Source organism: Bos javanicus, chromosome 22, assembly GCF_032452875.1.
Source record: "Bos javanicus breed banteng chromosome 22, ARS-OSU_banteng_1.0, whole genome shotgun sequence".
Lineage (NCBI taxonomy): Eukaryota > Metazoa > Chordata > Mammalia > Artiodactyla > Bovidae > Bos > Bos javanicus.
Genome location: NC_083889.1, coordinates 57,788,557 through 57,808,699, shown reverse-complemented (window position 1 = coordinate 57,808,699; position 20,143 = coordinate 57,788,557). Strand labels below are relative to the sequence as shown.

General features: G+C 57.3%; 1 protein-coding gene across 4 annotated transcripts in view; it reads right to left on the bottom strand.

Annotated features, from left to right (window-relative positions):
- GRIP2 (glutamate receptor interacting protein 2) overlaps positions 1–20,143 on the bottom strand; it is a 103,869-nt gene that overhangs the window by 53,964 nt on the left and 29,762 nt on the right. Inside the window, exon 1 of one of the 4 annotated variants that reach the window (XM_061397236.1) lies at positions 8,250–8,530. The exons of 1 other annotated variant lie outside the window; for it this stretch is intronic. In XM_061397236.1, the coding sequence (XP_061253220.1) occupies positions 8,250–8,475 (226 nt within the window). In that variant the 5' untranslated portion in view covers positions 8,476–8,530. Of the gene's footprint in view, positions 1–8,249; positions 8,531–20,143 lie in introns of those variants that run through there. 2 more of the 4 variants (XM_061397233.1, XM_061397232.1) reach the window with 2 other exon arrangements.

The following is a 20,143-nucleotide window of genomic DNA, read 5'->3' as shown; positions in this document are numbered from 1 at the left end:
GTATCGTAGGGAGAGGCACCAGCCCACGTGGCTGAGGTCGGAGGTCCCCCAGGAGCAGGTGGGCTGGACAGGCGAGGGGCTGAGTCCTGATAGCCGGAGACCTGCTTTAGGGAGAGAATGAATTGAATGGAGCATCCTGGTACCTTGTGGATAACACCTGAGGAAGGAGGGCTCTCCTCAGCTCCCTCCACGAGATGCTGGCAGGAGGACACGTGGAGGGCCTTCCCACGTGACCGAGCTGTTGGGAGCAGGGCGAGCGTGGAGAGAACTGGACCCAGAGGACCGCGACGTCCCTTGGGGCTGGTGACCCATGAGGCTGTGGAGGGGCAGGCGCAGCTCTCCTCCTGTGCCCTCAGCCACCAAGAGGAGAGGCAGGTGGGTTCAGCCTGTGGCTAACTCTGGACTCCCACCATCCCACTCTGGATTAAGCCATGCCCTCTGTGTCCTTGTGTAAACGCCCCAGAGAAAGGGCATCTACACACAACTTTGCCATTTTGAGTGCAGGGTCTCACGGAACCCCTCAGGAGCCCTTGGACGTGGGCACTCCTGCTCCGCTCTTACAGAGAGGAAACTGAGGTTCAGAGAGGGGAAGGGACTTGACCAAGGCCCCCTGCTAGGACAGGCCGAGGGTCAGAGCATCAGAGTCAGGTGCTCCCGCCCGGGGTCCTTTACATGGGCTCTTCCTTCTGCCTGGAACTCCCTTACCCCTGCATCCCTAGAGCCCAACCTAAATGCCACCTCCACCAAGAAGTCCGCCCTGACCACACCAGGTGGGTCCTCTTTTCCCTCTCCCAGCCTTTCCTTCAGTGCATTTGCTCACCTGACCCTGGACTGTCTTGCTTATTGATTTTGACCCTGTGCTCCGGGCTGGGCTTCATACAAAGTAAGAGCTAAATAAGGGTTTACTGGATGAATGACTAAGAAATAAGTAACCTCTGGATTGCTCTATTGGAAAGAAACCCATCATTCATCCCTCTTCAATCTCATGCGGAAAACCTTTCTGTTGTCTGGTAGAGCTTGCATACCTCCACGAACAGGGAGCTCACCACCACACAGGCAGCCCTCCCTATTTCTGAATGGCTGTCAGGATGGGAGTCCTTCTGTTATCCTGAGCTGGAGCCTATTTCCCTATGGCTTCTCTGGGCCCTGCCCCGGGCCAGCCTGCAGAGACTCATAGGTCGTGCCTGGAGCCAGGTCACCCTGGCAAGAGAAGTCAGAGCTCAGAGTCTGGATGTGGTTCCAGTGGGGACCCACCAGCTTCCCTCCCACCCTGAGGGTCTCTCCTGGGTGTGTGGCTGGAAAGAGTGGGCGGCCATCGACACCCCACACCACCAGGAAGTCTGGGGCCAGGCTCTTCAATCCCCTGTGAGTGTCACTGTGCTTCTAACGTCCAGTGGCTTCAGGCCCACGAGGCTGGCACGATCACCTCTTTTTACAGATGAGGAAACTGGAGTCCAGAGGGGCAGGAGACAGGGGCAGGTGTCTGACTTCAAAGCCTTAATCTCAGCCCAACACATTCTCAAAAGGGCTTTGTGTGATGGTCTTATTTTGTGTCCTCCTGGTGGACTATTTGAAAGAGAATCCTGCTGTTGTGGACTCATTAGTGGTACAAGCTCATGCAGGGAGAGACTTTGGGAAGGCAAATTTTGGAGAAGGGAATGGCAAACCACTTCACTATTCTTGCCTTGAAAACCCCATGAACAGTACGGAAAGGCAAAAAGATATGAAACTGGAAGATAAGCTCCCCCCCCCAGGTCAGTAGGTTTCCAGTATGCTCAAACGGTGGTGCTGGAGAAGACTCTTGAGAGTCCCTTGAACACCAAGGAGTTCCAACCAGTCAATCCTAAAGGAAGTCAACCCTGAATATTTATTGGAAGGACTGATGCTGAAGCTGAAACTCCAGTACTTTGACCACTTGATTCGAAGAGTCGACTCATTGGAAAAGACCCCGATGCTGGGAAAGATTGAAGGCAGGAGGAGAAGGGGACGACAGAGGATGAGATGGTTGGATGGCATCACCAACTCAATGGACATGAATTTGAGCAAACTCTGGGAGATAGTAAAGGACTGGGAGGCCTGGCGTGCTGCAGTTCGTGGGGTCTCAAAGAGTCAGACATGACTTAGTGACTGAACACCGCCACCACCAAGGAGGTCGCACAGCCAGCTGAGAATACACCTGTGAGATCCAGGCAGCAGGACTCCCTGGTGGAGGTGCAGGGCAGGGGTGGCCCCTAGCACAGGCCACTTATTTGAGGACAAGGCTTGACGCTGAGATTTCTGGGTCAGTGCCTGCTCCCGGCCAGTTGAGGCTCCCCACGTTCCCTGGCTCCCTCAGTGCTGTTTAGGAAGAATCCTTGGGAGGTTGCCAACTGGTGTCAAGAACCCGCCCAACCCTGCAGCCTGGCCTCCCTCCATTCCCACCATCAAGCCTTCACGCTCTTGGTCCCCCAGGAATGAGCTGGCCCTAAGGCCTCCTCTGCCTGGCAAAATATGCTCCCCAGGGTTGCCCCGCTGTCGCTTCCTGGGGGCCGCTCCAGCTGGTTGGTGTCCCGCCTGGGCCTCCAAAGCCCTGGGGCATCCCTCAGTGCCACTGTCAACTCACCGGATGCCCCCCTCTTCCTCGCCCATCTACTCTGGACAAGCCTGACCCCTGAGGGGTGGCAAACATTCCACCCCTGCCAGCACCCCCTTCTCCAGCAGCAGCAGCGTGGGGGCCTGTGAGGGGACTCTGGGCTCGGCTAGGTGACTGTGAGCAAAACTGGCCTCAACCTTTCCATGTGTAAAATGGGGGTACATGTGTGGGCTGGTGCAGGAGCCATGGCCTGTGGCCTCTGGGGGCTGCTCCAGCTCCTACCTCGCCAGCCTGGGACCCCTTCGCCTCAGTCCCCAGCTTGGACTCAACAACTCTGTGTGCTCTGTCGCTGAGTCGGGTCTGACTCTTTGGGACCCCACGGACTGTGGCCCGCCAGGCTCCTCTCTGTCCATGGGATTTCCCAGGCAAGAATACTGGAGTGGGTTGCCATTTCCTTCTCCAGTAGGAAAGCTTCTGGACCCAGGGAACGAACCTGCGTCTCCTGCATCTCCTAGACTGGCAGGCAGATTCTTTACACTGAGCCATCTTGGCTGTCTCCAAACCTCAAACAAGCATTCCTTGACGGACTGTTTTGCAACCAGGGGACCGAGCCTTGGTAACGAGCAAGGACTGTCCCCAAGGTCACCTGCAGGGACCCCAGCGGCCCCGGTTGTGTGGCTCTAAGAGGCTGCCGGGTGGGTGCCCGCCCCCCTTCCCACACATGCACTTATGAGTCACCATCACCTGGGCCGAGTCAGTGAAAGGCGGGGGCTGGAGGGACAAGGTCAGCCCAAGGAGAGCCATGGGCGGATGGGAAGCAGGGTGACGAGACTTCCAGCCCCAGGGGAGCCGAGTGGGGGCACAGAGGGAAACTGCGGCCAGGGGGAGCAGGGAAGGGCTCCAGGGCCACAGGCAGCGGGGTCTCCTGTGTGATGGCCATTCTTTCTGCTCCATCCCGTCTCCCCAGCGAGGAGACAGGGGCCGGCAGCCTTCACAATCATCGGGGCGATTAGCAGGCAGATGGTCCTGCTGGACTAAACGTTCAAGCCGACAAACGGAGACAACGCTGGGACACGGGCTGACCCGATCAGCATTGGTGCTCGGTCTGGAGGGGGAGCCATGGGGGACCCCGTCACTGTCTCTGCAGGGCCGTCCTGGGGCGGGGGGGAGCAGAGGAAGTGGGGAGAACCTGGGGGAGAGCCTGAGGAAGACAGACTAGTAGCTGTACGCTGAGGGGTCCTCTGATCCTGGCTGAGAGGCCAGATAACTGACCACTGAGAAAAACGCCCGTGGCGAGATGTTTGGGCTTGGAAGTCAGACTGCCTGGGGGTGGGGATGGGGGTGGGGGTAGGGGGTTACACAGACACTACCATTTCCTTCCCAGCTGTGTGACCTTGGAAAGTTGGCAAGTCACATCCTCCCCGAGCCTCAGTTTCCTCACCTGTAAAATGGGGCAATTTAGTTCACAGCTCACAGGATTGTCGCGAGGATGAGAAAGTACACAGGAAGCACTTAACACAATGCCTAGCAAACATCAAGTGCTCAATAAAGGCCTGGAGAACATAGAACAGGTCCAGAGGTTCACTCCTGGCTGCGGGGGCTCCAGGAATTATTCCCGGCTGAGAGTTCATCCTTGGCCCTCTCTGCCCCCAGGGAGGGAGAAATCCCCGGGGACTCGGGACACCCTGGCTAGTCTGAACTTGGCTGGGTGGGGCGGGGCAGGGGCGTGGGGGTGTGGGCTGCTGTCTGGGCACTGGAGGCGGGAGGCCTGTTCCCACACTGAGAGTCAGATCCGAGACCCCCAGCGCAGCTGCTGCAGCGTGAGAAGCGCCGGGAGCCGGATGTGGAGGCGAGAGGCAGACAGAGGAGAGACTCATTACGGAGGGAGAGGAAGCAGTGAATAATTCATCACAGATGTGCGCCACGGAGGGGGCGAGGGCAGACAGAGCTCGGGAGGGCACGCGCGCGGGAGAGGCCCCGCTCGGCCGGCGGGGGGCACTGCTATCCTTGATAACCTCGTCATCCCTGAGCTGCCCCTGGCTCCCCCAGCACCGCAGGGGCCACACCAGAGGGTCCTCCTCACCATCCGCCCTGACCGCCCCTGCTCCAGCCTCACCAGCCTGGGGACACGCAAGCCGTCCGCACCCCAGGCCCTTTGGCCTGGCTGCGGCCTCTGCCAGCCACTCTTCCCCTGGACGGTCCCCTTGCTCCCTCCCACCCCTGCGTCAGGGCTTTGTCCCAGGGTCACCTTCGCCCCACACCCTTTGTGAAAGTGTACCCTGCTAGCCACTGACCCTCATGCCCTTTCCCTGCCTCGTCTTTCTTTCCAGCACGTGGCACCACCATATATCTCCCTCATCTGTCTTGTTCCTTAGCTGCCCCTCCTCCTAGAAACATCAGCTCCACGAGGGCAGGGATTTCTGTTAGTCTTCCTGTTTTACCCCCAGGGCCTAGAACAGTATGTGGCACGGAATAGGGGCTCAGCAGGTATCCCGTGAATGAGTGAATTGCTCGGGGTATTCTCCTGCCTCGACAACCATCAACTCCCCCTCCACCCCCTCCACCCCCAGCTCTCTCCCCACATCCCCGCCTGTGGTTTGCTCAGTACCCAGAGCCCGTCCTAACACTCACAGTTGGCCTCTATTCCTTGCTGCTCATGCACCCTCCATGGCATCTCCTGCGCCCAGGACAGAGTCCAAGCTCCACGGTCTCCCACCTGCTCTGCCCCAGCTCCCTTCCGTCCCAAACCCTTCATGCTGACCAAAGTCTCCTGACCGATTCTCTGAGGCAGATCTTTGTACAAACTGTTCTCTTTGCCCAAATTCTCTCTTCTTCCCTTAGCTGTCTGGAAAACTCCTACTCATCCTTAAAAACCCCACTCTGTGACCTTCCTCCCCTCTCACAAGAAAATCACTGCTTCCTTCTCCAGGCATGAGCAGGACCCTGTCCGTCCCCACATCAAGCCACCCCCACCCCCACCATGCTCCGACATCATCTACACGTCGTTTCTCCCTGGGCCTGAGCCCCGAGTCAGGAACTGCAAGTGACACCTAGCACTTTGAAAGTATGACCTTACTGGTCCTTGCAGCCACTCAGAGAGGAAGGTTCCAATATTAATCCCATTTCACAGATGGGAAAACGGAGGCCCAGAGAGGTAAAGACACTTGCCCTGGTGGCACGCCTGAGACTTAAACCTGGCCCATGGCTCCAAGACTTGTGTCTCCTGCCTCCCTTACATCAGCACACATCAAACTACATCTCTTTGAATTGAATGTAACCATTTTATGCCTCTAGAGGCTCAAGCTCCGCTCAGAGTCCAGCACTCAGGTCAGAGTGCAGCTCTGCAGGCCCCCGGCCCCCACTGTCCAGATGTACCAGCCAAGGCTACTGTGAGGACTGAGGCGGGCGGGGAGGACACTAAGCATCCAGCATCCTGGAGGTGTTCCCAACGCTGGGTGCACACAGCAGGGGCTCCCCTGGCCTCTCAGGCTGCAACAGAGATGGGGTGCCAGCCGGGTCTGAACCCCATCTTTCCCCAGTCCCAGCCCCGGCAGGAAGCATGGCTCCTCAATTTAAGCCAAGCCTCAAATCCCATTCTGGGAGACACAGGAGCGGTTGCAGATGGCACGAGGCCCAGGGACCGCCCCCCTTAAGCAATCACAGGGTGAGGAGCTTGGGGGTCTTACCCAGGAAAGATGGGAAATAGGTTTATCTATGTTAAAAAAAAAAAAAAAAGGGCTGGAGGTGGAGAGACGTGTCCTCACACATTTAAAACAATGTTTTGGAAAAAAAGAGAAACGCCTTCCCTCCCCCCACAACCTCTTGAATCCCTCTTCCCCAAGAATTCCTGTTTTAAATGGATGTGCAGGCTCATAACACCGGCGAGCAAGGTCCCTAGGCCTCCTTCGAGCACCCCCAAAGGCGTGGGGAGATGCCACAAAGCCTGGCACCCATCAGCGCAATCTGTCCTCCAGCAATTAGGCCATGCTTCCCTCTGCCTTTTTTGCTTCTTTCCCGTTAAGGGCTTGCTGGTCCCAGACACAACCACCCTGGGGTCCCTGTGTTTGTGGGGTGGGGGCAAGGGGGGAGGGGGAGGAGGAAGTTGGGCCGCAGATGGCAAGATGAAATTCAAGATTACCAGGGGGGTCTCCTGGGTGCCAAGCCCCACCCCAGTCTTTTCTAATCGTCACTGCAGTCTCGGAAGGGCGGGCTTTCCTTGGGTGCCTTTTATCGACAGGGAAACTGAGGTTCTGAGCCAGCCATGCAGAAGTAAGAGCTGGGTCTGTCGGGGACAATTCAAGCACTTTCTGCACCTCCAGGACCCAGAACTGGATCCGCAGCATGAAGCTGGCTGTTCTCCAAATCCTGGGGACACTCAGATCAGATGCAGGTCAGGCTGGGTCTGTCCTTCCTTCCAGCCTGGGTGGAGCCCCCTGGGTTCTCGGGGTGGGGGTGGCTGTGGTACCGAACAAGATGACAAAAGCCTTGATGGGGGAGGGATTCTCCCCTGGGGACCAGCGTCTGGGAAGCCCCAGGGGAGGTCCTGTCCCTATCAAGGCTGCTCTGCCCCCACAGAAGGGGATTTCAGGGGCCTCTGGGATGTCAGACCGCCAGCGAGCCACCCACAGGCCAGTGCAGGACCCACTCTGCCAACCCACGGACCCTGCCACCTCTTGGCCACTCCTGAGGCAGCCCCTCCCCCCATGGAGGCCCCTTAGCATCTGGAAAAAGATGCTGCTGACAGTTTTCAGAGCTGGCTTGAGAAACCCTCCGCATGTCGGCTGTGTGGCCACGGGCAAGTTACTTAACCTCTCTGGGCCTCAGTTTCCCCCTGTGCACCTCAGGGTGAGGATAGGGCCGACTGTGCAGGGCCACAGGGAGGAATTAAAGGGTTAGCCCGATGCCTGGCACACAGTCAGCTCCTTCTGAAAAGTACTATTATCCTGAGTTCTGAGGCCAGGAGCACAGAGGCTGCAAACCCACGCCCTCCACCCCATCCCACGTCCATGACGAGGCCTGGGGTCACAGGGCCTGGAGGGCTGGACTCCCTGCTCCAGACGCTCCTCCGCGCCCGCCCTGCCAGAGCCACTTCTGGAGCTCAGCCTCGTTCGGGTCCCAGTCCTGCATTTGCCCACAGCCCCCAGCCCCAACTCCCCCCACACAGCCCCTCACCCTACACACACACACACACACACACACACACACACACTCTCTCTGCTGGTCCACCTCCACCCGCAGCCCCATGCCCCGAATCAGGAGAAAAGCCAAAGTCACCAGGGACATGGCTGATGAAGGGGAAGAAAAGTGGAGCAAGGTGGACAGTCACAGAAAGGCCAGGAGAGAACCCAGAGACGCGGGGACAGAGCAGGAGAGAGGACAGGAGGCCAGAGGGGGGTCAGAGAGACGCAGGGAGGAGACAGGACCAGACCAAGAGGGACTGCGAGAGACCCGGAAGAGACAGAGGCGGAGAGAAGAGCGGACACTCAGACAAAGACGTGGAGAGGTGGAGACTCGGGGAGCCAGCCAGGGCAGGGCGCCGAGTCACACAGCGCAGATTCCCGGACGAGACCCCAGAGCCGAGAGCAAGGCGGAGCCGGGGGACGGGGTGGGGAGGGGGCCCCTCAGCCGCCGCCCTCCAGCTGGACCCAGGGCCAGCCCTAGCCCCGGGGCCACGTACCTTTGGGCCGTCGCCTCACCACGCCCAGCCGCCACTTGAGCGACACGGCCAGCATCGCGCTGCCTGCCCTGGGCCCGGGGCCCCGCTGCCCGGCCGCCCGGCGGCTCCGCGCTCCTCCGCGCTTCTCCGCGCGGCTTGCGCTTCTGGCAAAGGCTGGGCACTCCCTGCTCCTCCCTCCCCGGTTGCTAAAATAGATAATCCTCCCCGGAGCCGGCAGCGGTGCCATCAGTGAGGTCCTTCCTCCCCCGCAGCCCGGCCTGGAGAGTGTGGCTCCTGGGGGGGCGGGGGGCGGAGTGGCGGGGAGACCCTCGACATCGGAGCAAACCTTCACCGGCCCACCGGCTCCTCTATCCTCCCAAAGCGCTGACCTTGCCTGCTCACCCCATCTTTTGCCCAAATCTACCAATCCCCTTCCCTCTTTCCCCAGGTGGAGGGTCTGTTTGATGCCCCCAGGCCTTTGCACTCCCTGGAATGTTCCTCCACTCCTAGATGTCTCTGCCCAGGGAGGTTTGCTCAGAGATCCCCACCCGCCTGCTGGGCTCCAGTAATGCTTTGCATACTAGGTTGAGATTGTCTACCCCCTCCAAGCCTGGGAGCCCCTCCAGACAAGGACAGGGTCCTCTCATCCTGCATCCCCTGAGGTCAGCACAGGCATCTCACAGCCATGGGTGTCGAATGCTGAGTCTGAGGCCCCACCGCCTCACTCCCAGCTTCTACCTTAGCCAGGTTTGTAACACTGAGCAATAAGAGAATCCCCACCGAACTGGCTGGGGTGAGGGCGGCGCGCGTGGTGCTGATGGAGACCTGTGAGAGCTCCAGGCATTCAGCAAGAGCTCAACAGATGCATCTGGTGTCCCTTCCTGTCTCATACAGCTAGCCTCCTCGCTAACCACCCCAGCACTACACTTGGAGCCAGGCAGAAGGGCAGCAGGGGGCTCAGGGTCACAGAACAGATGCGTGGCAGAGATGGGATGGACGCCAGGTGGGGCCCCTCCCCATCAGGGCGGCTCCTGCTTCCTCCATCCTTTCTGCAAACCACTGAGGCCGCCACGATGAATCAGGCCACAGAACACCTTCACAGGGAGGGCCAGATGCCCTCTTGGGAATCACGAGCTAAGTTGCTTCAGTCCTGTCCGACTCTTTGCAGCCCCACGGACTGGAGCCCGCTAGGCTCCTCTGTCCATGGATTTCCCAGGCAAGAATACTGGCATGGGTAGTCATTCCCTTCTCCAGGGGATCTTCCTGACCTGGGGATCAAACCTGCTTCTCTGGCGTCTCCTGCACTGGCAGGCGGATTCTTAACCACTAGAGCCTCCTGGGAAGCCCCCACTATGGATGGAGCGCAGGGCAATTATTCTGAGTCAACAGACCCTGCAGCTAACAGAGGTGACTCACCCAGTGAGACACTGATGCCCTCCTCAGTGATCCCCCCGTCCTTCAGATTCCACCCAGGAGTCTCCACTCGGCTCTGTCACGCCTTAATGCCTCCCTGAAGCTTAGAGATCAGCCAGTTTTGACAGAGAGCAGGCCGCAGACTCAGAGCGTGCCCCCTCCTCCCCCAGTGTGGGTTCCAGCCCAGTGCACTGGGAGGCTCTTGCTGGTGGTCTCGGGGAAGCCCTGTGGGGGCAACTCAGCGAGGCCAGCGTGCCTGGGTCCTTTCTACTGCATCTGGTGGGGTCTCCCTCCCTTCATCCTGAAGGCGAGGGTGGTAGGGGCCGCTCAGGGCAGCCCGGCAAGATGGAAGCAAGCATGTGAGGGGATCACACAGCTGCTTCCTGAGACACAGGGCAGGGTGTAGGGCGCCCCCATCTCAGATCGACCCACTCCACCGCAAGGCTGCCCACAGGCAGGGAGGCCCAGCCTCCAGCCAAACAGCAAGTCTCTGGCAGAGCTGTGCAGAGTCAGGTGAGAAAAGAGAGCTCCAGCCTCAGAGGATGGGCAGGCCCAGGTTCGAATCCTGACTCAGGGTGCACCCCACTGAGAGCCTCAGTGGGCTTATCTCCCAACTCACCCCAAGCTCAAAGTACCGTGGGTTGCCCCCATCGAGAGGGGCATGGACTCCACTCAGAAGTCACTGGGGCCCAGCCACTCGCAGGCGATTGGGAGGCAACTCCCTGGGTGTCAGAGGGCCCAGGTCCTGGAGCCGTGTCAGGTGTCACCCCAGGAGCTGATCGAGGAGCACGTGGTCCCTGCCCTCTGAGACCACCCAACCCAGGAAGACGCTCTTCACCCGGAGTCTGCCTATCGGAACCCTGGGGACAGGACTCTGCTCTGTGTGGTGATCCCACAAGTTGGAGCATCTGTACACGGCAGATGCTCAACACCTCTCACCACGCACAGTCCAACTTCTCCTCTAGACCACAAGCTCTCGGAGAGCTGGTGTCAGCCTGGACTCCGGCTCTTTCTGCTTCCTGCTCCTTCTTCCTCCAGCAGCGTCACCCCACTTTTCTGGGGGGGCTGCTCCTCCCCTGCACTCAGCCTGGGTGGAGGTTGCCCCCCTACCCACCGCAAGCTCCTGGAGGGACCTTGACCCAGAGCCCGCTAACCAGCACTCTCCTAGCCCGGCCACAGTGATGGGCTCAGGGGTGAGCACACGACCCAAGTCCTGGGACCTGATCAAAGTCCTGGGAAGGGGAATTCTGTCCATTGCAGGGTGTGCGGGGAAGTGGAGTCATGCTGGAGTCTCTGGTGGCCACTGTGACGCCAAAATGGAAATGGGAGCCGTGAAACTGATCCAACCCTGATGATGACCTGCCTGACGTCAGTAATATCGCTTTTCTGTTACTTTAGCCAATACATTCCCTTCTTGGCTTAAGCGAGTTTGGGTTGAATCTTTGGTGACTTGGACTCCACCCAGTGCCTTCCTCATTCAGCTTCCAGGGCAGAACAGGGACTTGGCCAACACTGAATGAATGAATGAACAAGTGAACAGAACACAGATTGACATGCTCCCCAAACTCTGCCTTCAGTGGTCGCCCTGAAACCTAGACTTGAGCTGAAGGAGGTCGAAACTGGATGATGGGTTCCTCGCTGGCTCAGGAGTCCCCAGACTGGCAGGAGTGGAAAAGAGACACTGGGGCGTTCTGGTTTCTGGCCGTCGAGAACTTGTGTGTTATCTGAGCGGCTCCTGTCAGGTGCCCCCTCCCCCAAATTTTCACAGGGCTCCTTCTGCAGAAACGGTAGCTTGAGGGAGAGTGTGGGAGAGCGCAGGAGCCCCTAAAGGAGATGAGACCAACGGTGAAAGGGCAGATCAGAGGGCTTCCTGGTGGCTCGGTGGTAAAGAATCGGCCTGCCAATGCAAGGGACACAGGTTTGATCCCTGGTCCGGGAAGATCCCACATGCCTCAGAGCACCTACGCCCACGCGCCACAACCACTGAGTCTGTGCGCCTCAGCTACTGAAGCCTACACGCTATACAGCCCGTGCTCTGCAACAGGAGAAGCCACCGCAAAGAGAAGCCCGCACACCCCAACTAGAGAAGAGCCTGCACAGCAACGAAGACCTGGCCCAGCCAAAAACAACTAACTAAATAAATTTCTAAAAAAAATTAGCAGATCAGCCCAGGTGGGGAGCCAGGGGGCCTGAGTCCAGGTTCCAGCCATCTGGGGCTACAGGGTGGCCCCAAGCAAGTCCCTCCTGTTCTCTGGCCTCTTGGGCTGAAGTCCACGGTCCTCCCTGGGCTCACCCTCCCTGTGAGTCCCACTTCCTCTCCCCTAAAGCCCAGAGACGTTCCTCCCATCACCTAAGGTCACACAGCCACTGAGGCAGCCAGGTCAGGATTTGAACACAGGGCCACCTGATTTCCCTTAAAAATGAGCTAACAGACCCCCAAGAGATGGGCTCAGAGAAGGAAACCAACCGCAGAGGGATCCAGGCTGGGCTCCACCCTGGATTCTGCTTTTTCATCCCTGCCTCAGCCTCACGAAGCCCCAGAGGCAGCGGGTTGCTGTCACCCCCACCTGCTTTACCCCCACCCGCTTCCCTGAGCAAATTAACATCTCATCAGATATGCCTTTAATCTTCTCAGCCCGGCCCTTTCTTCCCCGTGGGCCAAGTGGTGTGACATTTCTGCTGCCCAGCTCTGCTGATCTAAATAAGACAGAGGCCCCCAGGCTCTGTATGGCAATGTTGTGGGGGGTGGGGGGAGGGGGGCGGTGGCCAGAACCCTCTTAACCGCTTCTCCAGGCTGGTGGAGGGAGGAAGTGAAGTGAAAAGTGAAACTGTTGGTTGTTCAGTCATGTCCAACTCTTTGAGATCCCATGGAGTATAACCCACCAGGCTCCTCTGTCCATGGGATTCTCCAGGCAAGAATACTGGAGTGGGTTGCCGTGCCCTCCTCCAGGGGATCTTCCCAACCCACGGGTTGAACCCAGGTCTCCCACACTGCAGGCAGATTCTTTACCATCTGAGTCACCAGGGCGGAGGGAGAGGACAGTGGCTATCCATCCATCCATCCATTCACTCTTTCAACCAGCGTTCTATTAAGCACCTTCTGAATGCCAAGCCGGGAGGTCCAGCCACCATCAGAACCAGTCTTCACCGCACTATCATTCTAGCGGGAAGGCAGAGTAAACGTCCCAGGATGTTAGAATAGAAGGCGAAAAATGCTAGAAATGAATGGAGCAGGGTGAGGGGTATGTGAGCACAGAGGGAGACGTTGCCAGTTCTAAAGAGAGTGGTCTCTTCAGAACCCAGACTGTGGTCTCTAAATACCTTCTCCCAGGAAAAGGGTCCCCAGGGCTCCTCAGAGAGAGGCTGATTCCAGGACCGGTGCAAGACGAGCCCGGCACATCTCGTGTTGCTGTAAAGTAAGGACGGGCTTGTGGCAGCGTTAGTGGTAAAGAACCTGCCTGCCAGTGGAGGAGACATAAGAGATACAGCCTGGAACCCTGGGTCGGGGCAGATCCCCTGGAGGAGGGCACAGCAACCCACTCCAGTATTCTTGCCTGGAGAATCCCATGCACAGGGGAACCTGGCGGGCTACGGTCACAGGTTCACAAGGAGTTGGACACGACTGAAGCGACTTCACACACACACACATGGCCATGCTTGAAGGCTAATAGGGAGGGCTGAAAGGACACAGGAGCCGGTTTGAAGGGCTCCCACCAGCCACATGTGGGCCAAGCTGAGCATCGGAAAGAACAATGACTGCAAAACTGCAAAAATCCGTGTGTTCACGCTTCTCAAAAGAAAGAAAAGCCTCCTCAGTTCCTTTCGAGGGACTCAAGGCAACAACTGATTATCCTATGAACAGAAGATGCAGGTAAAGAATGAAGCATTTATCCCTTCTTTCTGTATGAACGGTACTCGAAAGGAACCAAATGAGGGACGTCATTCTTTACAGAAGAACTGCTGCAAATGGGTGCAGAAGAGACACAGAGCCGGAAAGCCGCCTTTTTGCAGCCCTAACGAAATCAGGGATCCGGCGCTGGGCATCAAGGGAGGGCAGAGCAGGACCGGTGACAGCAGGGCCAGGCAGACACCGCCTGCACCCCTGAAGTGATCTTAGCGTCACCAAAAGTGGAACATTCTGGCATGCGGGCCTCTTGATAGCATGTGGAAGGAAGCCCACAGCACCACCTGCTTTGCCTGCAAAATCAGACCTGAAAGAGGAGAGTGAAAAAGCTGGCTTAAAACTCCACATTCAAAAAAGCGAAGATCACGGCATCTGGTCCCATCTCTTCACGACAAATAGAAGGGGTAAAAGTAGAAACAGTGACAGATTTTATTTTCTTGAGCTCCAAAATCACTGCGGATGGTGACTGCAGAAATGAAAGTAAAAGACACTTGCTCCCTGGAAGGAAAGCTATGGCAAACCTAGACAGCGTATTAAAAAGCAAAGACATCACTTTGCTGACAAAGGTCCATATAGTCACTATGGCTTTTCCAGTAGTCATGTACGGATGTGAGAGCTGGACCAAAAGTCTGAGTGCCGAAGAATTGATGCTTTTGAACTGTGGTGTTGGAGAAGACTCTTGAGAGTCCCTTGGACTGCAAGGAGATCCAACCTGTCCATCCTAAAGGAGATCAGTCCTGAATATTCATTGGAAGGACTGATGCTGAAGCTGAAGCTCCAATCTTTTGGCCACCTGATGCAAAGAGCCGACTCACTGGAAAAGACCATGAAGCTGGGAAGATTGAGGAGGGCAAGAGGAGAAGGGAACGACAGAGGATGAGATGGTTGGATGGCCTCACCGACTCAACAGACATGAGTTTGAGCAAACTCCAGGAGATAGTGGGGAACAGGGAAGCCTGGCATGCTGCCGTGCCTGGGGTCGCAAAGAGCTGGACATGACTGAGCAACTGAACAACAAGATCCAAATCTCAGTCGATAGAAAGTACAAAGACTGAAGAATGTATTAATGACACCATGAGGCCGTTCCACAGGACAAATGACCCAGTTTTGCCAACACATAATTACAGTGAAAAAAAAAAAAAAGACGGAAAGGCACTGTGAAAGATTAAAAGAGACTTGAGAGATTGACAACCAAATGAGATTCGAAGATCCTGGTTGGACCCTGATTTGAATAAACCAAGTGTGAAAAGACACTTGGGAGGTGAAGAGGGGAAATAGCACAAGGACTGAACAGGAGACGATGTGAAGAAATTCTGTTGGGTTGATGCTGTTATTTTAATTATATATAAGAAAAGGACTTTGTTGGAGATACATATGAAACAAACAAACAAAAAAAGCTGAAGATCTGCCCCTAAAATGCCTCGGGGGTATTCCTGTGCTATCAGTGCCATTTAGAAGTAAATGAAACGCTGAAATGTAAAATAAAAAGAAGTGGGGGGTTCACAAGGGCTTCCCTGGTGGCTCAGATGGTAAAGAATCTGCCTGCAAGGCGGAAGACACAGATTGGATCCCTGGGTCGGGAAGATCCCCTGGAGAAGGAAATGGCGATCCACTCCAGCACTCTTGCCTGGAAAATCCCATGGACGGAGGAGCCTGATAGGCTACAGTCCATGGGGTCGCAAAGAGTCGGACATGACTGAGCGACTTCACTTTCACTTTTCACTTTAGTCAGGGCACGGATTTTCAGAGAGGGACAGTGACTGTTCCAGCATCACACAGCTTCCAAGTAGCAGGGGAGAGGCTCCACCATGACCCAGCCGACGACCTTCTCCCCCGACCCTCTGCCGTCCACCCTCATCAGACCCACTCTGGGCCAGAAGCAGCCCCACGGGGGACTCAAAGCCCACCAGGCGAGCAGCTTATCCATCTGATGGCTCCTCAACTTTCCTGAGTCAAGGAAGAGAGTGCCATCAAGCATTTTCTGGGTAGGGCCGGGGCGGCTGTCCGACAGGTGTGCCAACAGGGCCACCTGCCAGGAAACAGGTGGCATGCCTGTTAATAGTCCTGGCACTGCCCTCACAGCGCAATGATTAGGAGCAGACGCCTGGGCAGGACATTAACGAGCATGCAGATTAAGTCCTGGGGTGCTTGGGCAGAGGTGATGGAGATGCTGCATTTATGGTCGGTCCCGTGAGCCACCAGGGCTCCCCCACCAGCACCCATGCCTTCCCCAGCCTGACCTCCAGGGCTCCTCCCCAGGCTTGTCCACCGAGTCCCCGGGAGGGGACAGCCTGGGGGCAGCTTTAGCGGCCAAAGCACCGGGTTCAAATCCCGCCCTCCCCTCATCCATGTAGTGGGAATCCCATCATCCAAGTACACGGCCTCAGGAAATAACGCGGGTCTGGGGCCAGTCAGGGCTTCCCTGGTGGCTCAGACGGTAAAGAATCCGCCTGTAATGCAGGAGACCTGGGTTCGATCCCTGGGTCGGGAAGATCCCCTGGAGAAGGAAATGGCAACACACTCCAGTATTCTTGTCTGAAGAATCCCATGGACAGAGGAGCCTGGCGGGCTACAGTCCATAAGGTCACAAAGAGTCGGACATGACTGCAGCAACTTAGCCTGGGCCAGTCAGGGCGCTGTGAAAGGGACCTCCCTTATTATTACCTGCCAGGTGTCTGCTTTCAGACTATACCTTGTTTGAAAAATCTGAATAAAACCAAAGTTTTAATTGGACTCTGCACAAGATACTCCCCTTGGATGGCAAGATCAAGCCAGTCAATCCTAACGGAAATCAAGCCTGAATACTCATCGGAAGGACTGATGCTGAAACTCCAATACTTTGGCCACCTGATACAAAGAACTGACTCCTTGGAAAAGACTCTGATGCTCGGAGAGATTGAAAGCAAAAGGAGAAGAAGGCGGCAGAGGATGAGATGGTTGGATGGCATCACCGATTCAGTGGACATAAACTTGGTTGAACTCCGGGAGGTAGCGAAGGACAGGGCAGCCTGGCGTGCTGCAGTCCATGGGGTCGCGAAGTTGGACACGACTGAGAGACTGAACAACAGCAGCCAAGACCTCCCCAGCCTTTGCACACAGCAACCCTCCCCACGAGCCCATGATGTGCGGCTAAGATTAGTCCCAGATACCCGGTGGAGAGCTAGGCAAAGGGCTGGCGGGGGGTGCAGCTCTGAGCCTGAACCCCACAAGCAGGCTCCAAGCCAACCCTCTTCCAAACACAGACGCCTCTGTCGTGGTCCCTGCGGGAGCGTGTGGGCAGGTGTGATTAAAGACAGCGAATGTGGCAAAATGAGGGCTCCCAGCCTCGTTGCCCTTCCCACCGTGTGCCCCTCCCTGTGACCGTGCCTTCAGGCGCGCAGCCCAGGGCGGGGCCCTCCGGGGTTGTGAAAGCCCTGCATCTCCTTGGCCACTGCGGGGGCAGCACCTGGCATTTTGGGAGGGTGGGGAGGTTCATCCGGGTCTGTGTGTCTGCTTTCAGTGGCCCCGAGCCTGCAGGTGGATGACATCATGGCCTGGGGGAGCCCGTGGGAGGCCCCAGGAGGCAGCCACATCCAGGCATCACCCTTCCTGGGGCGGCCTGCAGGTCTGTATCCCCCAGCCTGGCACACAGAAGACCAGGAGCCCCCACGGAGGGGTACAGGGGCTTGTACCCATCCACCCATCACTGGCATGGTCTGTGAGTTTCACCCCAAACCCCCGACCTCAAGCACACAGGAAGGAGGGGGCTGGAGGTCACAGAGCTCATTAGTGGCAGCTTCAGACCGAATGCTTGCGCTACACGCTCAGTCTCTCGGCAGCATCGGACTCTGTGGCCCCCACGGACTGTAGCCCGCCGGGCTCCTCTGTCCATGAATTCAGGCAAGGATACTGCAGTGGGTTGCCATTCCCTTCTCCAGGGGATCTTCGTGATCCAGAGATCCGAACCCACATCTCCTGCATTGGCAGGCGGATTCTTTACCACTGAGCCACCTGGGAAGACTGAATGCTTGTATTCCCCCCAAATTCTTACGTTAAATACCTAACACCCAGGGTGACGGTATTAGGAAGTGGGGCCTTCAGGAGGTGATTGTGGTCAATGGGATCAATGCTCTTATAAAAGAGACTCCAGGGACTCGCCTGGTGTCCGGTGGCTGAGAGTCTGGGCTTGCAATGCAGGGGGCACAGGTTTCATCCCAGGTTGGGGAACGAACATCCCACATGGCATGCAGTACGGCTAATAAATAAATAACATTTTAAAATAAATAAGTAAAAGAGATCCCAGAGAGTCCCTTGTTCCTCCCCCGACATGAGGACATGGCAAGAAGGTGCTGGCTATGGAAGCGGGCCCTCCCTGGAACCTGATCTTGGACTTCCGACCTCTAGAACCGTGAGAAATACATTTCTGTTGTTCGTAAGCTACCCAGGCAGCGTATTTCATTACAGCAGCCAGAATGGACTAAGACAGTGGGGCCAGAAATACCAAGCCCTGTTACCCACGCCCACCCCAACCCCATGCAGGCAGTAACCACACACTCCAGCAACACCCAGGGATGGCCCTGGTGGGGGGCGGGGTGCCAGATAAAGAAAGGGGGAGTGCGTCCCAAGGGAGCCCTCTGGGCTGTCCACAGAGAGACTGGCCCAGCCAGGGTGACCTCTCTCTGCCCACTTTTCCTCAGGGCAGAGGTATCAGTAATCTGAGCAAAGTCTTGGGGCTCTGGCCACTCGAACAAGCCACCACCGCGTGGGAAACAGGGCCCAGGACGGTAGGAAGCCGGGTGATGGCCCACGGGGGCACAGAGCTGCCCCCAGGACAGGGACACGGAGCCACGCAACACGGGGGACGGGGTAATCAGCCACAAGGGCACACAAGATTGGAACCCTGGAGCTCCAGCGTGCTGGGTCCAGGGCCACAAAGCACTCACCGTGGGACCACGCCTCGCTGGGACCTGACCACAGGCCACCGGCCAGCAAGGGACCGCGTCCGAGTGACAGGCACAGAAACCACGGCGGCGAGGGAACCCCAAGCCACAGGTCATCAGACTTAGGGCGAGGACAAGGCCAAGGAGGGCCCCGTGGGCCCCGGGCCAGGTCGAAAGGCACAGCGGGAATGACTGGTTTCTCGCCAAGCAGTCTGTGTCTCCCAGAAGTTCCCTTCCATAGCCCTGAGTCTCCCACGCTTGCCCTCAGTCCCACCAGACTCGTCTTCCCAAGGCAGTCCTGTGGCTACCATGTGACCCAGGACAAGTTCCTGTCTGCCCTGGGCCTGTTTCCCCACGGTAAAGTTAGGGGGATGGCCCTTTCTGAGGATCTGTTCGCCACCAATAATCTATGAAATGACCATCACTCGTCTGTCCTTCCTGAGAAGCTTCCGTGGTTCCCAAAGGACCTCACTTGAATGAATGGACAAGGCACCCTCCTGAAGTCTGACCATCCCGCTTCTCTGGGCTCCCCTCCTGTGCCCCTCCTCATCCCGGCCTCTGCTCTCTGTCCTCCAGCTTTTGTCCTTCGTTAACTGCACAGCCCCCTCCTCGGAAGGCCCCCTCTCCACCTCCCGACGTCCCCTATTCATGGATCACCTCCCCCAGGAAGCCCTCCCTGGCTCCTCCAGCCCTGGATAACGTCTCTCTTCACCCTGCTGGACCAACCGGACAGTCCTCGGCACCCCGTTACTCCCTCCCCCATCCCTGTGCAGCTGCCAGCGTTGCTCCTCAGACAGCAGTGGCAGCCTCCTCCCTGGTCCCCCTGCCTTCCCTTCCCTATCCTTCCTAACCCGCCTTCTACCTGCCCACCTTGAGGCAGTCAGAAATCAGATCTCATCTTTCCCCTGTTTATATCCTCCCATGACTCCCAGGGTGCTAGATGAAACCCAAATTCCTCCACAGGCCAAGGCCCCCTGTGACCTCTGGCCTCATCTCCTTCCACTCTTCACACTGACTCTAACGCCCACCCAGGCCCTCAACCACAGGGCCTTTGCACTCACTGCAAAGTGCCCTCTGCCGGAATATCCCCCCACCCACATCCACGCCTGCTGTCTGCACAGCTCCATCCCTCCCTCTCCCCTTTAGGTCCTTATTCAAAAATCACCTCCTCCATCTCCTGAAGGGGCTTCCTGGGTGGTTCAGATGGTAAAGAATCTGCCTGCAATGAGGGAGACCCAGGTTTGATCCTTGGGTCAGGAAGATCCCCTGGAGGAGGGCATGGCAACCCACTCCAGTATTCTTGCCTGGAGAATCCCATGGTCAGAGGAGCCTGGCGGGCTGCAGTCCACAGGGTTGGACTGAGAGTCCAGAGAGTTGGACATGACCGAGCGATTCACATGTTCACTTTCATCTACTGAAAGGTGCAGATCTCACCCCCCGGCATCCCTACTCCCTTCCTTGTTTTCTTCCCTCAGCATTTATCATCTGACAAGCCACTCTGTACTGGTATTTCTTATTTATCGTCTGTCTCCCACACTAGAATGGCAGCTCCACTAGGGCAGGGTGCATGTCCCAGCACACAGTAGGCGCTCAACGATAACCTGTTCAGTGAGGGACTCGAGGCACGCCCGGCCCGGAGGCGCTTTCCTGCTCTCTGCCAACCCGAGGCCCCCTGGGCT